Here is a 16242-nt window from a genome sequence, read left to right as displayed (position 1 = left end):
TAAAGTAGGGTAGCTATGAAATTAAGGAAAATGATACCACGATTTAACCCATGTTGTGAGAATCGCAGAAATGGAGGCCCACGTTGAACTGTTTTCTGGAATGGTCAACTCCAATCGTATTTGTTTTAAAGTAGGGTAGCTATGAAATTAAGGAAAATGATACCACGATATAACTCATGTTGTGAGAATCGCAGAAATGGAGGCCCACGTGGAACTGTTTTCTGGAATGGTCAACTCCAATCGTATTTGTTTTAAAGTAGGGTAGCTATGAAATTAAGGAAAATGATACCACGATATAACCCATGTTGTGAGAATCGCAGAAATGGAGGCCCACGTGGAACTGTTTTCTGGAATGGTCAACTCCAATCGTATTTGTTTTAAAGTAGGGTAGCTATGAAATTAAGGAAAATGATACCACGATATAACCCATGTTGTGAGAATCGCAGAAATGGAGGCCCATGTTGAACTGTTTTCTGGAATGGTTAACTCCAATCGTATTTGTTTTAAAGTTAGGTAGCTATGAAATTAAGGAAAATGTACCACGATATAACCCATGTTGTGAGAATCGCAGAAATGGAGGCCCATGTTGAACTGTTTTCTGGAATGGTCAACTCCAATCGTATTTGTTTTAAAGTAGGGTAGCTATGAAATTAAGGAAAATGATACCACGATATAACTCATGTTGTGAGAATCGCAGAAATGGAGGCCCACGTGGAACTGTTTTCTGGAATGGTCAACTCCAATCGTATTTGTTTTAAAGTAGGGTAGCTATGAAATTAAGGAAAATGATACCACGATTTAACCCATGTTGTGAGAATCGCAGAAATGGAGGCCCACGTTGAACTGTTTTCTGGAATGGTCAACCCCAATCGTATTTGTTTTAAAGTAGGGTAGCTATGAAATTAAGGAAAATGATACCACGATATAACCCATGTTGTGAGAATCGCAGAAATGGAGGCCCACGTGGAACTGTTTTCTGGAATGGTCAGCTCCAATCGTATTTGTTTTAAAGTAGGGTAGCTATGAAATTAAGGAAAATGATACCACGATATAACCCATGTTGTGAGAATCGCAGAAATGGAGGCCCATGTTGAACTGTTTTCTGGAATGGTCAACTCCAATCGTATTTGTTTTAAAGTAGGGTAGCTATGAAATTAAGGAAAATGATACCACGATATAACCCATGTTGTGAGAATCGCAGAAATGGAGGCCCATGTTGAACTGTTTTCTGGAATGGTTAACTTCAATCGTATTTGTTTTAAAGTTAGGTAGCTATGAAATTAAGGAAAATGTACCACGATATAACCCATGTTGTGAGAATCGCAGAAATGGAGGCCCATGTTGAACTGTTTTCTGGAATGGTCAACTCCAATCGTATTTGTTTTAAAGTTAGGTAGCTATGAAATTAAGGAAAATGATACCACGATATAACCCATGTTGTGAGAATCGCAGAAATGGAGGCCCATGTTGAACTGTTTTCTGGAATTGTCAACTCCAATCGTATTTGTTTTAAAGTTAGGTAGCTATGAAATTAAGGAAAATGATACCACGATATAACCCATGTTGTGAGAATCGCAAAAATGGAGGCCCATGTTGAACTGTTTTCTGGAATGGTCAACTCCAATCGTATTTGTTTTAAAGTTAGGTAGCTATGAAATTAAGGAAAATGATACCACGATTTAACCCATGTTGTGAGAATCGCAGAAATGGAGGCCCACGTTGAACTGTTTTCTGGAATGGTCAACTCCAATCGTATTTGTTTTAAAGTAGGGTAGCTATGAAATTAAGGAAAATGATACCACGATATAACCCATGTTGTGAGAATCGCAGAAATGGAGGCCCATGTTGAACTGTTTTCTGGAATGGTCAACTCCAATCGTATTTGTTTTAAAGTAGGGTAGCTATGAAATTAAGGAAAATGATACCACGATATAACTCATGTTGTGAGAATCGCAGAAATGGAGGCCCACGTGGAACTGTTTTCTGGAATGGTCAACTCCAATCGTATTTGTTTTAAAGTAGGGTAGCTATGAAATTAAGGAAAATGATACCACGATATAACCCATGTTGTGAGAATCGCAGAAATGGAAGCCCACGTGGAACTGTTTTCTGGAATGGTCAACTCCAATCGTATTTGTTTTAAAGTAGGGTAGCTATGAAATTAAGGAAAATGATACCACGATATAACCCATGTTGTGAGAATCGCAGAAATGGAGGCCCACGTGGAACTGTTTTCTGGAATGGTCAACTCCAATCGTATTTGTTTTAAAGTAGGGTAGATATGACATTAAGGAAAATGATACCACGATATAACCCATGTCGTGAGAATCGCAGAAATGGAGGCCCACGTGGAACTGTTTTCTGGAATGGTCAACTCCAATCGTATTTGTTTTAAAGTAGGGTAGCTATGAAATTAAGGAAAATGATACCACGATATAACCCATGTTGTGAGAATCGCAGAAATGGAGGCCCATGTTGAACTGTCTTCTGGAATGGTCAACTCCAAACGTATTTGTTTTAAAGTAAAATAGATATGAAATTAAAGAGAACGATGACCCAAGACCAAGCTGGTTATGTCGTAATTCCCGGCATATTCGTTTTTATGTGAAATTAGGGAAAATCAATTTTATAGTATGGTATTTAAATAATTAATGAAACCAAATTATTAGCCTTATTTTCAAACAACGTTTTAAGGCATTTAAAGAGTTGGCATCAGCATTTGAAAGAACCTATTTTAAAGTTTAAATAGGTAAGTCACAAATGAGATGGCAAAAAAGGAAATGTAACAAGGGAAGAAAAGGAACCGAATAGTCGGAGCTGCAAAGAGCAACTAATTCAGGTGGAAATATTGCTCGTCTTTTATAGGGCAAACCCGTGCTCGATTTCGATAATAGTTCATCTATCGATAGGTAATGGTTTTGACAGGAATGTCAAAAAAATGTGTGTTTTACAATACTTATTTCACTCGAATAAGTGTTGTTAAGTGTGATGACAGAATTTCACTTAGGGACAAATTAATTAATTGAACTCAAATCGAACAACGAATTTCAAGAAAACTTAAACTAGCTAAAAGAAAACGAAAAATGTTCAACAGGTGGGGTGTTAGGACGAAGCCATGCTCGATTTCGACAATCGTTCAGTTTTCGATAAGTAAGGATTTTGACAGAAATCGATAAGAGTTTTGACAGGGATGTCAAGACACAAGTGTTGCTGAATTAAAATTAATTAGAGTTGCCTAATGGGTGAGTGTTGGTTAATAAGATGTTAGCGTTTTAATTATTATTAAAAAGGGATCTTAAAATAAGCAATTAATTGATACCTATATGTATGTATATGCAAAAGAATGTTGCGGAATTCTCGTTTTGAATTAGGCGAATCCAAGGCATCCATCATCAGTAATTCGAAGTTATGTGAACATTATTTAAAGTCTTTGCAATGTCAAGCAATCGAAAGTTCCGCGCACTTAAAGTGCCGATTTTCATATTGATTTTATGGCGGGACCACAGTTGCCCTACCCCTCCAACCATTCTTCTGTCCCGCACTGTTTAATATCCTTTGCCTTCTAATGTTGCCGCCATCATAAAATGCGCATTTACTTGCAATCTCACCAATGTCAACGATTGTCTCTCTCTCACAGAATTTTAACGGATGTGCTCTGATAACGTCGCGTCAACGTAAACGTCAATTATGTGGGCACAACGAGCCCGGATGATTGAATGGCAGCAAAAGGATAAAAAAACAAGAAGAAGAAAAAACAACAACAACAACAAACAAGCACCAAATGGGCTTAAACCTTGTCAATGGTTGGCTGACACTTTGAAAGTAATCCGATCGCAAAATATTTGATTAATGTCAACGGGAAAGAGCTTTCTAAAATCTCTTGGCAAAATGGGTTAGAAGTATTTGCGGGAAGATGTTGCAAGTTCAAAGGACAAGAGCCTAAAAATATGTACACACACACATACATATGTACATATGTATGCAATAAATAATGTGAAAACTGTATCAACTACATTGGATCAATTTACAATCTAAATAAATAACTGCAAATATTTAAACAACATTTTTTAGACAATTCGAATTGACGGCAAGCTTTCAGGTTTATTCTCTTTTGGTCATTAAACGTTTCTAAATCATTATGGGCACGTTTAAATTCCCAATACTAATTACAATTTGATGCATTTAATTGAGTTCTTAGACGATGTCAATCAAACTGATTCGATTTTAATGGGTCTTGTCTAAACGAAGCGAAATAAAATATGTATTAACATAGATATTAAAACGATTTAAACAGTTTCCTGTAGTTACCAGTTAGAACAACATGAAGCTTAACATCTATTTAGCAGTGCTCATGTTGGCGATTGTTGGTGAAATATGCAAGACTAACTACTATATGGTTGAAGCATTTCGTATTAGATATGTTGATTGTCAGACATATAATTCATCCTATGTTGAATTCACTCGATGTGAAATGAAACTTGTTCGTCGAGGCATTGCCGCTTTTTATATGAATGCCAAATTGAAGCAGATTCCAGTTAATAGTGCTGGCATCAACTTGGCTCTTCATAAGAAATCAAACGGCTATCAGCCATTCTTATTCAATCAGAGTCTGGACTATTGCTACTATATGAGAAATCCAAGGGATTATCCATTCATTCATTCATTTCATAAGACATTCATGTCCATATCGAATATAAATCATTCGTGCCCCTACGATGTAAGTAACTACTCGATCAGCTTAAGCTGAAAATTATTGCTTACTTGCTATTCGATTTTATGATTTCAGCACGATTTGAAAGTCGACCGCATGATATACGATAAAAATTCATTAAAGGACTTTCCCATACCAATTGGTGACTATATGTTACAATTACGAGTGGCCACCTATAAGATTTGGCGGGCCGAAGTAAAGATCTATGTAACCAAGGATAATTGAATCAACATCTATTTAAATAGATATGACAAATATCTTTACTTTTTTCGTTATTTTATCGGGTGATATATAAACTTTTTTTTATATTAAGCAAATATTGTCAAAGGTAATCATGAAATGGGGGTGGAATCACCAGTCCGTCTCTTGTCTAAATGGCTGGTTAAGTGGGTGACTTCTTTTCAGTCGTCTCATCTGCATGCTGTTGTCCAGCAGTTTGAGTGCCAGTGCATTATCATGGGAGATATATAAAATAAGAAATTTATATTTTTCATTTGTTTATTTTATTCAAGTTTTTTTTAATGATTTTCATCAATAAATGTTGGTTAAAGGAAATCTCTATTCTCGTTTTTAAAAATTGAGATCATTGAACAGGTTCATATTTCATTTCATTGAATAAAAACATGCCCAACGTCATTCCAAAACACGGATATATTATTCGCCTCTAGCAATGCTATTGCTTTTTAGTATTAAAGAAGCCACGGGGGGGTGAAGTGAGATGGTTTTCCATTAGAAAACTTGATTGCAAAAGACTAGACCTGGCCTACTCATACCCTAGAACATTAATAACCAAGGTCCATCTCAAAGAGTTTTCAGCATAATATTTTTACTTTGTCAATGAAACTTTAGATTTTCGCAGTTTTTTCATATGAGCCCAAATTTATCGGTGCCTCAGCGGGTCCCATTTTGCAATCCAGCAATTTTTACCATACACGCCCTTATCAGGTAAAGTCTTGAGGGTTTAATTTCTTTTGGTTTTTCCCATAGTGCGATCTATTTCTAATAAAAGGTATTGGGGATGAGAAGGCCAAAAATGTTCACTTGCCTGCTCCAAATGGAAACTATTTGTTATGTGTTAGAGAGACAACCTTGGCCGACATAAAAGTATATTGAACTAAAAAATAAGCAAACAAAAACAGCAATAAACCAAAAATCAGTTATGCTTAAAGCAATGATTTGGCGTTGCCCCATTCACTAAAAACCAAATAAAAAAGACTGCCACATTATTGGAAAAACACTCTAGTATCGAGTAAGCCTGCATCAGGCTAATATCAAACATTCATTTGTACATAACAATATGTTCAAAGCTAAACTAATCATTTTGGTCATCTATATAAGAAAATTAAAATAGTGTAAAGTGTAAAGCATTTTAAGGTATTGAACCAATCTTCGAAAATGGCGCCTAAAATATCGAGTACAGTGCTACCTTGCAATCGATATTTACAGGTATCGCTAAAGATATCGAGTACAATGCAGCTCTGTTAATAATGACAACCAGCCGCATGGCGATATATTTTTTCTTTTCTTTTGGTCGTCTCAACTGAGCGGAAGCGTGGTGAGGAAAATTTTTTGAAATTAATTTGATTGTGTTAATTGTGTTTTTAAAATGTTAAATTGAATATATTTAATATAAAAGTGACTAAAAATACACGCTGTACAATAGTAATTAACATGTGAATATTGAAACATTGGTCGTATTTAAGACACGCGGCACATGCAACATAACCTCAATGTTTATTTGAGACACCTAAATGAGTGGCAAAAATTTCATATTAATTTTGTTTTCTTTTTTCCACAGTGAAATATGGTTAACGGCCGCATACCGTCGGTCTTCTCAAAGACTTATGTGACTCCCCGTCGCCCCTACGAAAAGGCGCGTTTGGATCAGGAGTTGAAGATCATTGGTGAATATGGTCTGCGTAACAAGCGTGAGGTCTGGCGCGTTAAATACGCCCTGGCTAAAATCCGTAAGGCTGCCCGTGAGCTGTTGACATTGGACGAGAAGGACGAGAAACGTCTATTCCAAGGTATGTGTTTCCTGCATGATTATTCTGTATCTGGCCTATCCAAAAACGACAGGTACTGATGGGCAGACATCCTCCAAAGCGTTTGTTTTCCTTAAATGTATCAGTCCATCCATTAATCCGACTCTGTTGGTATCTATTAAATGATGATTTATATTAAAAACTAAATTTCTGACACTTCTTGTCTGAATAAATACATTGACGCTAACAAATATGTACTGAAGAAATGCACGTGGTTGATGTGCGAAGCGAAATATGTTGAACTATTTTACTAATTGTGATTATTCTTTAACTCTAGGTAATGCCCTGCTGCGTCGTCTGGTACGTATTGGTGTCTTGGATGAATCTCGCATGAAGCTCGATTACGTTTTGGGTCTGAAAATTGAGGATTTCTTGGAGCGCCGTTTGCAAACTCAGGTGTTCAAGCTGGGTTTGGCTAAATCCATCCATCATGCCCGTGTGCTGATCCGTCAGCGTCACATTCGGTAAATATCGCTGGGCCAATGGCGTTTTGCCAATGAGAATTAATTTGATTGTTCAGTAAGACCACTTGGGAGTCGAACAAGCATTGCCTTGTACCGGCTTTCAACGTCTTTTGATTAGGCAGTTGATTTTGAATATATTCACTCCAATCATAATGCAAATCCCGCATAGCGTAAGTTGCACTGAACATTTTAATCCCAAATATAAACCAAATCCATTCCCTTACCCGTAGCTCTATAATAAGATTCAGCAACTAATTTAAACCATCTTTCTCTCTCCTTTAGTGTGCGCAAGCAAGTCGTCAATATTCCATCATTCGTGGTGCGTTTGGACTCCCAGAAGCACATTGACTTCTCGCTGAAATCACCCTTCGGTGGCGGCCGTCCTGGACGCGTCAAGCGCAAGAATCTGAAGAAGAACCAGGGTGGTAGCGGTGGTGCTGCTGAAGAAGAGGAGGACTAAGCAGTAGCGCGCATCTGCGTAGCAATGTTTTGTAATGCTAAACTTATATATTTTACAAATTAAAAGTGTAAAATGACATTAACAATTGCCTTTGTATATTATTTACTTTTTGTATTGAAATGTACAAATATTTCAATGATCTGTCGTAGGGAGTCACCTGAAAGGGGGATGTTGATTATTTGTGTTTAGGCAGAAATTTTTTTATTCGAAGAAGAGCGAGATGGCATGCTTTTGCTGTGGCAAGTTTCGACTTCAAGCCTTGTCTTCCTATATGAGTGCAAGGTATTCTCATGTGATAACGATTGGTTCATATGAGACTGGTGGGTAAATGGTGGCAAATTTAAATACTCACCAAAATAAACAAATGTCTACTTATCCCATGTCTAAAATGGCCAAGTCAAAATAATCTACAGGGTGGTCAATTTAAATCTTATCGATTTCATCGGTTGTTTAATGATATATATCGGATTAAACTATCGATGAAACTATCGATATCACCGTGTGTCGTTCCAATTAGAATTATTGTTATCTTTGTTGTTGTTCGCTTTGGACGTGTGCTTTTCGGTTCATTCTCGCTGTGATCCCCGATCACGATCCGTATTTTCTAATTTTCCATTTGACGATACATACATACATATGTATTAATGCGAACATATATGTATCTATCAGTTAGCAGCATTGCAAAGTGATATATATATAAGTAAAGAACTGCATGCGATTGTTTCTCTCCGTCTCACTCGGTCTCGGTCTCTCTTTTTTGTGTCTGTACGTGTGTGTTTGAGTGGGCTGGCAAATAAAACGAAATGGATACCGATGAGAGACAAAAACAACAACAACACCACGATCAATGGTATCATGGGAGTTGGAAGGAACAGCAACAGCAGCAACAACAACAACAATTGCTGGAACATTTTTACACCCACAATCATCATAGCAATTCCTTATCAGACAGCAGGGATTATGATACAAATTCAACACGAACCTCGCTATCGGGTTCGCCGCCCGCTGCGTCATCCGGCAGCGAGCTGCAATTGGATTTTGCCAGCATTGAAGAGAAACCACTATTGGCTAACCTTATGATGCCCGCCACAACCACAGCTGCTGCATCCGTATCTGGATCACTTTCGGAGGCCAACAACAACGAGCAACAGGTGCTGCATCCCATAAGTTTAAGTTTAACATTCGAGGCTGCAACAGCAGCAGCGGCAGCAGATGAGCTGCAAGCGGCTACATATGCTCTATTGGAGACGACACGTCCGGATGTGGCGAATGTCGAAGACGATGAGGATGACTATGATGATGATGAAGTCTTTACGCTTCGACCACTGACTGCGACGACAACGTCGACCTTCGAATCATCTGCAACACTAGAAACCACCAACCACATGCCCATTGCTGTCCTATCCATACCATCATCCGCATCCACACCCGCATCTACATCATCAAATCATTTGTCATTGTTAACCAACCATTCAGAGGAGGGGGTCGAGGAAGAGGACGACGACGACGAGGACGAGGACGTGGTAGAGGTGGAAGTGGAACAGGTTTATAATTTGGATGACATATGCTTCACCTTGGAATATCAATTTCAAAATCAAAAACTTGTCCAAGTCCAGCCACCCACAGTGGTATCGCTCAGCATGCTGGCCGCCTCATCCTCTAATTCGGAGGCAATGAACACAACCACACAATCCTGTGACGATTCATCGCCAACATATTTTACCGTTGACACCAGATCCAGGTAGTCCTTGAACCACCCAATGCATCTTGTTTATTTGCTGCTGCTTTTTCCGTTTGCATGCCGTTCTATTACTACTTATTGTTAAGGGCTAAATGTCCAAACAGCCTGACTTACCTTATCCACTAATATGTTAACTATTGGGGATATCAAAAATTCAGGATGATTTTGATTCAAAATTTACTTGGCGTTAAAGTGGACTAGCTTTGAGATTGATATATGTATGTGTATTAGATGATGACATCGTTGACAGGTGTGTGATATGAGCATGGTGATTTGTTAGATGATTACCAACCAAAAAATGGCTGATCGTGGGATTGGGATTGGGTAGGGTGGTGTGGGGTGGGTGGGCGTTGCGAGGAACCGTTCACTGAACCTTATTTTTGAACGTACATTTGTATGTGTTGTTCATAAGTTTTGCATTCCCTATAATTGTTGTTGGCCAATGTTGACCCCCGCCCAGGGCCAGCTAATTTTTCCACTGCCCACACTCATTCCCGTCATCATCATCATCATCATGAAAACATCGAAAAACGGCAAGAATTCTGCGCTGTCTGGCGTGACGTGTCTAGAGTCATCTATTTTTTTCTTTTTTGTTTGTTGTGTGTTTGGTGGGCCAATTAGAAGCAAAATATTGAACGAAAATTGTTGGCAATATTCTTGAAAAACATTTTTGTTTCATTTTTTTCTTTTGCGTTTAGTTTTTTGTCCACTTATTACAACAAGCAAACGGTTCGTAAAGTGTCCGAAATGCTTGCATGTTGTTGCTAATTGCCTGATTTGTGTTGGCCATAATGCAAAACACAAACATACACACAGATATACATACGTATAAATGTATGTACATGTGTGTGTGTGTTAATATATATATTCATATACCATATACATATATGATTTTTCATATTTCTCATTTATTGGTTGGCAATGGGGAGATATTCTAACGGTTGCATATTGCTGCGGCCACTGCGCGCGGATTTTCCTTTATAATTTTCCTGTTGTTGTTGTTTGTGCTGTTTTTCATCATGATGATGATGATGATTAAGATGATAATTATCGTGATGATGATTGTATAGAAATCGTTTGTTTGGCCTAAAAATAGTTCACGACGATGAACACATTTAGATTTGGCTACAGCCACCTCCTTACCTCCCCCCCACAAACTTCCCTTTCACCCATCGAAAAGTTCGTCCCTATATAAGTACATATATACATATGCATATATAGATATATGTATCTGATGTATGTACATACAAGAATACATTTTTGTATGTTAGGAAAACACAAAAAAAAACTTTGAAAAACATTTTTTATTGTGTTTTTTTTTCTTTTTGTTTTCTTCACCCCAACAAAATTCATTCACACTTGCTGTAAAAAGAAGTGCCGGTTTTTCTTTTCGAAACTATTGTGAAATTCTATTCTCGATCATTCGCTTTTGAGTGTGTGTGTGTGTGTGTGTGTGTGTGTGAGGGTGTGTGTGTTGGGTGTGCGTGTTTCTCGAAATCAATTGGTTACAATGTGAATTTTACCAATTGCGACAAAAAGGTTTCAAGTTGAAAAGTTCATTTGACAAGCTTAAGCTGCAACATTTCACATTCAATTATCAATGCTAAAACAATTATTTTATTTGAAATTCGACTGGTTAGCTAAAACAATTACCCCTTGCCACACCAACACACAGTAAATTAATCTAGTTACTACACACATTATACAAAATTTCATAAAGTTGTGAAATCAATTTAAAAATGTTACAAATTTTAAGCGTCTCTTCTTTTAACCCATTCTATTAATGCTAGCAAAAAGCTGCAAAGCTGAATAGCTTGGCTTAGCCCCTAGTTAAGCACAGATAGTGTATGGTGACCCCGACGTTCTAATCGTATTGTTGTTCTGTTGCCCGAGAAAAGTTGCTCAATCTTTTTAATATTTTATGATAATTCATCAAATTCGAACCCTTAAATGATCTTCAATAATTTGGTCAGTCCGAAAACTTTTCACATTAGATTTTTGTTATTGTCCTGTCATCTTTTCTGTTTCTGCTATTTTTTTTTTCTACTTTGTATTTAGTACAATAATTTTTCAATTTTTCATTTTCACACCCCCGCACGATGCCGTGTCGTGCCCCTGCCCCTACTCCTACCCCTGCCCCTTGGCCCAACACACACTCTCTCTCTCTTTCTGTTTCTATCTCTATATTTTTTGTTAAGGGGGGCTATTTTTAACGGTATGAGTAGTTTTTGAGTTGGATCCCATCTCAATCATATTTGTTGAGGGAGAGGACGAGGGCGAGAGGAAAGAAGGGTATCGACCAGCTGGCAATGAATTGTAGGGTATTCGATAGTATGGTGTGGCGGGAGAATGGAAGGGAAGGGATTGGTAGGGGGTGAGGCGCATGCCGCTGCCCGTCAGTCAGATGTCGGCTCGCCCACGCACTTGTTGTTGTTGTTGTTGTTATTATTATTATTGCTGTTTTTCTTTTTAATTTTGTTTGCCTTATAGTTTTTCTGTCGCTTTTCTTTTTGTTTTATTTTTGTTTGAGTTGTTCGTTTTGTTTTTTGGCCATGACAATATTAAATATTAATTAATCTGATTAGAAAAGGCTTACAGTGAAAAGTTAACCAAAACAGAAAATTAATGTCACTAATCTGCTCGACTTTTGTCTATATCTACATATGTATTTATGTATATAGACTTTGTTCCCACTGACCCACTGAAATTGTATGCAAATTGTGTTCCATATTGACTCTAAATGCTTTCCTATATACATACATATATTTCATATATCTCTCTGGCGATATATTTTGATCTTTGTGATACTATATTTTATAGCTATGTAGATGATACAAATGAGCCCGATGATGAGGATGTTGATTTGGCTCACTGCATACGTCCGGTTGAGCTGCATAGGGAGCGTGAAGATGAGGATCAACTTATGGCCATGGCCTATGAGGTATACCCCCCGCACACCGCCAACCAATCCATCGCATTCCGCCAAACGATCTGTGGCTCTCTTTTTAATTGAGTGTCTATGTTTGTTTCTTTAACTTAACTTGCCGTTTTACTAATGCTTTTTGTAGCGTTTAAAGGAGGCAATCAATCCCAATCAATCAATCAATCAGTCAGTCAGTCAGTCAGTCAAACGAATCAATCAAATTTGTGTTAAGCCTTAACTTGTGGTGCGTAGTTTTAGCATAATTCTCACTCTATCTCACTCGCTCTTTCTCCATCCATTATCACATTCAAATGCATGACACAAATGACAATCGAAAAGATAGAACATGACCTACCCAAAGGACTATTGTATATAGTGGTTTTAGTTGTTTTAACTAAAAGCAAACAACAAAATTATCTCAACTAATATCTAGTTCTCATACACTTTTCTAGAGTTCCGATGAGGCCCTCAGTCGCTATAGATGCAACTATGAGAACTGTTATCGCAGCTACAGTACGATCGGTAATCTGCGTACGCATTTAAAAACACATACAGGTAAGTCCACACTAAGATCTCTAAGGTTTATCGATCTAGTCCGATCCTCCTCCGATCACAGATCCTCTTTAGTCATTAAGAGCTCTTTTTAGGAAGCAATCTCTATTTTGTTTTGTTAGATAGCGAGAGAAAGAGAGAGAGAGAGATGATATCACAATTCATTTCAGAACTTATCAGCCTCGGTAACAGTTTAGTTCGAAATGTTTTTTGTACAAATCAAGTCAAAGTTTTAATAAAAATGATATGTTATCTTTGGTTTAGGAAGTTGCATGCACTTGAGTGCTAGAAAAAGGATAGACATATTCTTTTGAGATTCCAAAAGAGAATTCAACCTCAGCCTCTTCTTCGCGACTCTCATTTCAGGCGACTATAGCTTCAAGTGCACAGAGAAGGGCTGCAATAAGGCGTTCCTCACCTCATATAGCCTGAAAATCCATGTACGTGTCCATACCAAGGTCAAGCCCTACGAGTGTGAAGTCACCGGCTGTGATAAGGCCTTCAACACACGCTACAGGTGAGCAAGAAACGACTATAGACTGATGTATTAATATGTATAAGTAAATGTACGTATATTATGGACAAAGTATTATATGTGTATAAACAAATTCTTATCAGATTACACGCCCACTTGCGTCTACACAATGGCGAGACATTCAATTGTGAAACGTGCCAGAAATGTTTCACCACTCTCAGTGACCTGAAGAAGCACATGCGCACCCATACACAGGAGCGTCCCTACAAATGTCCGGAAGATGATTGCGGCAAGGCATTTACAGCATCGCATCATCTAAAGACACATAGGCGCACTCACACTGGGGAGAAGCCGTATCCCTGCCAAGAAGACAGTTGCCAGAAGTCCTTTAGCACCTCGCACAGTTTGAAGTCGCACAAGAAGACCCATCAGAGGCAACTGTTGAACAAGGGCAAAAAGAAATCGAAACGGAATAGCCAGAAGGGCCACAACGAAGAAGGGGCCCACCTAGATTTGGATCAGGAGCAAGTGCCACCGGATGGAAACCTGGATTCCGGTAGTCACAATTCTGAGAGCACTAGTTCGGACAGTGGGGTGGTCGTTGTCCAGAGCATGCCCGGCGGAACGATCATGGACCAAATGCCTCCGGAGTTGATACCCAACGCCAACAATGTGTTTGTGCTGCAGGAGGAGCAGCCCTTGAGCCTGCCAGCAGAGACATCACAGGCCTTCCAATTGTCCTATGCTGCCGAAGAGGAGTTGCCCAGACCTTGGATAGATGCGGCGATACTTGTACCTAAACCCATTATGCCTATGGCTCCACTCACAGACACCTGCGGGGTTGCCCTGCCCACCGAGATGCCCAGTTTTGTGGATCTGAAGCCAAGTTATGGCAATGCCGCGGTCAGCGGCGAAATGGAAGTGGATGCTGCCACCACGTCGTCACCTCTGGAGTTGAATCAACAGAATATCGATGAACTACTGAAAGATGATAGCTTTGAGAATGATGAGGACATGGAAACGGAATCCCTGCTCAATGACATCCTTATGACCATTGACAACAACAGTGCGCTACTCCAAGCGACCTTGCAGCAGGCCTCCCAAGTGCCCAGCGACGCCTCCGGATTGATTGAGCTGGACATTAGGGACAATAAGCCGACTCTCAAACAGATCACAGCAGATGCGGGCATCTGTAATTGCACCAATTGTAAATGTGATCAAACGAAGAGTTGTCATGGCGGAGACTGCGGTGCAGCAGCGGCGGCTGGCGGCAGTGAGAAGGCGCCGATTACCAAGGTCGTCACAAAGGTAACCACATCTGCCACTGGTGGCAAACGCATGTGCGGCAAAAAAGTGAGTAAACGTCAAGAGGAAATGAATCAGAATATCGAGGATGTTGCTTTGCTGTTGCAAAATTTGGCTTCCATGGGCACTGGCAAGGTATCCAGCGGCGGTGGCTGCTGCGGTGGAGGTGGTGCCAAAGCCACCACTCCACAGCCACCAACGGCCACTCACGCCAAGAGCGGTGGTTGTGGCTGTGCAACGACGATGCCTACTCCTCCACCCGCCACCACCAATAATTGCTGTGGTGGTGGTGCTGCTGCTGCTCCGCCTCCTCCAGTTAGCAATTGTTGCGGCGGAGTATCTAATCCTAGCCCTACTACTACTCCTCCTGCTGTTGCTGCTTCTACTGGCTGCTGTGGCCAGAAATCACCAGCTACTACCACTCCACCAGCTTCCTCTAACTGTTGCCAGCAGTCAAATCAAAACAACACCAACTTCAATTCCAGTGGTAGATCTGCCCCGCCTACTGCTGCAGCTACCGCAATAAAGAGCAACTCGTGCACCTGCAAGAGTCCTGCCGAAGGCGTGGCCAATGGCTGTTGTGTTGTAATCTGCATTAAAACGCTGCAAGCTCTACGCAAAGTCCTAACGCGCCGGAATCTAAACCTAATGCTTTGTCCACAGCAGAACTAAACCAATCGTAAACCAAACCGTAATTTAACTCTTCAATTAAATCATCAAGTGATCAATTTAGTTGGTTTGGTTAATTAACTTACCCCAATCCAACCCACACAGCACAGGCCTTAAAAATATCTGCTCATCCGTTCCGTTGATCGCAGATTAGACCAAAGATATTCAGTATTTTCCGAGCTAATGTAGTTTCAGAATGGTTCAGTTTAATTCAGTTTGAGGAAAAGTTGCATGACAATGAGTAAAATTCATACAACTAAATACAAACATCAAGAAAACGTTACCAGTTTTTCGCAATCTACAATAAAGCAAATGTCGGGATCATTCAGCAAAATTTAATCATTTTCCCAGTTCACTAATTGACCCAAATTAATGATGATGGTAAGGGATGATCATAGAAATCGGTTGACTAATTGTACATACATATTACACAGTATACAAAGTTTATCACATTTTTCTTCAGTTAGCGATGGGTATATCTTTTGCCGGCCTGTGTAAAATGCATTTAGAGACAGAGAGTAAAACCACCCAACCAAAGCAAAAATACAAATCAAGCAATGAATGAAACTAAAACTTGTGATTCGAAAAGCAGCTACCAAAAAACGAGAATAAAAAAAACAAAACAGTGGAGTATTCCTTAAAACCGTAACCATTAAAAAATGAGCTTTAAACTAAATTTTACCTATTTGTTATTGTTAATTTTCGAACAAAGAAAAGAAACTAAATGAAATTCATCATAACACTTTGCAACAAAAAAAAAAAAAAAAAACTAATCTTACCCTTAATTCTATTTTGATACTTGTTGATTTTTGTTTTGTATATCTCTATATATATATCTATATATATGTATATATTCATAATTAATGCTTTGAATTTGTATATTATATGCAAAAAATT

At 38.9% G+C, this 16242-nt stretch overlaps 3 protein-coding genes and 1 long non-coding RNA gene across 5 annotated transcripts; 3 read left to right on the top strand and 1 right to left on the bottom strand.

Annotated features, from left to right (window-relative positions):
* The first annotated feature begins 4321 nt into the window (after positions 1 to 4321).
* LOC6639444 lies at positions 4322 to 4936 on the top strand. Its single transcript, XM_002062475.1, has 2 exons — positions 4322 to 4717; positions 4787 to 4936. The coding sequence occupies exons 1-2, from the start codon at positions 4322 to 4324 to the stop codon at positions 4934 to 4936; spliced, it is 546 nt and encodes a 181-aa protein (XP_002062511.1).
* A 1257-nt stretch (positions 4937 to 6193) lies between these two features.
* Positions 6194 to 7765, top strand: LOC6639019 (40S ribosomal protein S9). The gene is made up of 4 exons (XM_002062476.4): positions 6194 to 6266; positions 6510 to 6738; positions 7034 to 7220; positions 7503 to 7765. Exons 2-4 carry the CDS (start codon positions 6516 to 6518, stop codon positions 7678 to 7680), a joined length of 588 nt encoding a protein of 195 aa, XP_002062512.1. The 5' UTR covers positions 6194 to 6266; positions 6510 to 6515; the 3' UTR covers positions 7681 to 7765.
* LOC124460684 lies at positions 6702 to 7035 on the bottom strand. The gene is made up of 2 exons (XR_006954710.1): positions 6933 to 7035; positions 6702 to 6871 (listed from the first exon to the last, which is right to left on the bottom strand). It is a non-coding gene; the product is annotated as an uncharacterized LOC124460684 (long non-coding RNA).
* Positions 7766 to 8225: 460 nt separating the features above from the next.
* LOC6639021 lies at positions 8226 to 16170 on the top strand. 2 transcript variants are annotated; one of them, XM_023181739.2, is made up of 5 exons: positions 8226 to 9421; positions 12242 to 12362; positions 12797 to 12899; positions 13263 to 13413; positions 13515 to 16170. In XM_023181739.2, exons 1-5 carry the CDS (start codon positions 8484 to 8486, stop codon positions 15346 to 15348), a joined length of 3147 nt encoding a protein of 1048 aa, XP_023037507.1. In that variant the 5' UTR covers positions 8226 to 8483; the 3' UTR covers positions 15349 to 16170. The 2 variants fall into 2 exon arrangements, with proteins under 2 accessions (XP_023037507.1, XP_023037508.1); XM_023181740.2 differs by lacking the exon at positions 12242 to 12362 and having other exon boundaries at positions 8227 to 8831.
* The last annotated feature ends 72 nt before the right edge of the window (positions 16171 to 16242 follow it).

Source organism: Drosophila willistoni (assembly GCF_018902025.1).
Source record: "Drosophila willistoni isolate 14030-0811.24 chromosome XR unlocalized genomic scaffold, UCI_dwil_1.1 Seg144, whole genome shotgun sequence".
NCBI lineage: Eukaryota > Metazoa > Arthropoda > Insecta > Diptera > Drosophilidae > Drosophila > Drosophila willistoni.
Note: the sequence above shows the minus strand (reverse complement) of the source record. Positions and strands in the feature narration are given on the sequence as shown.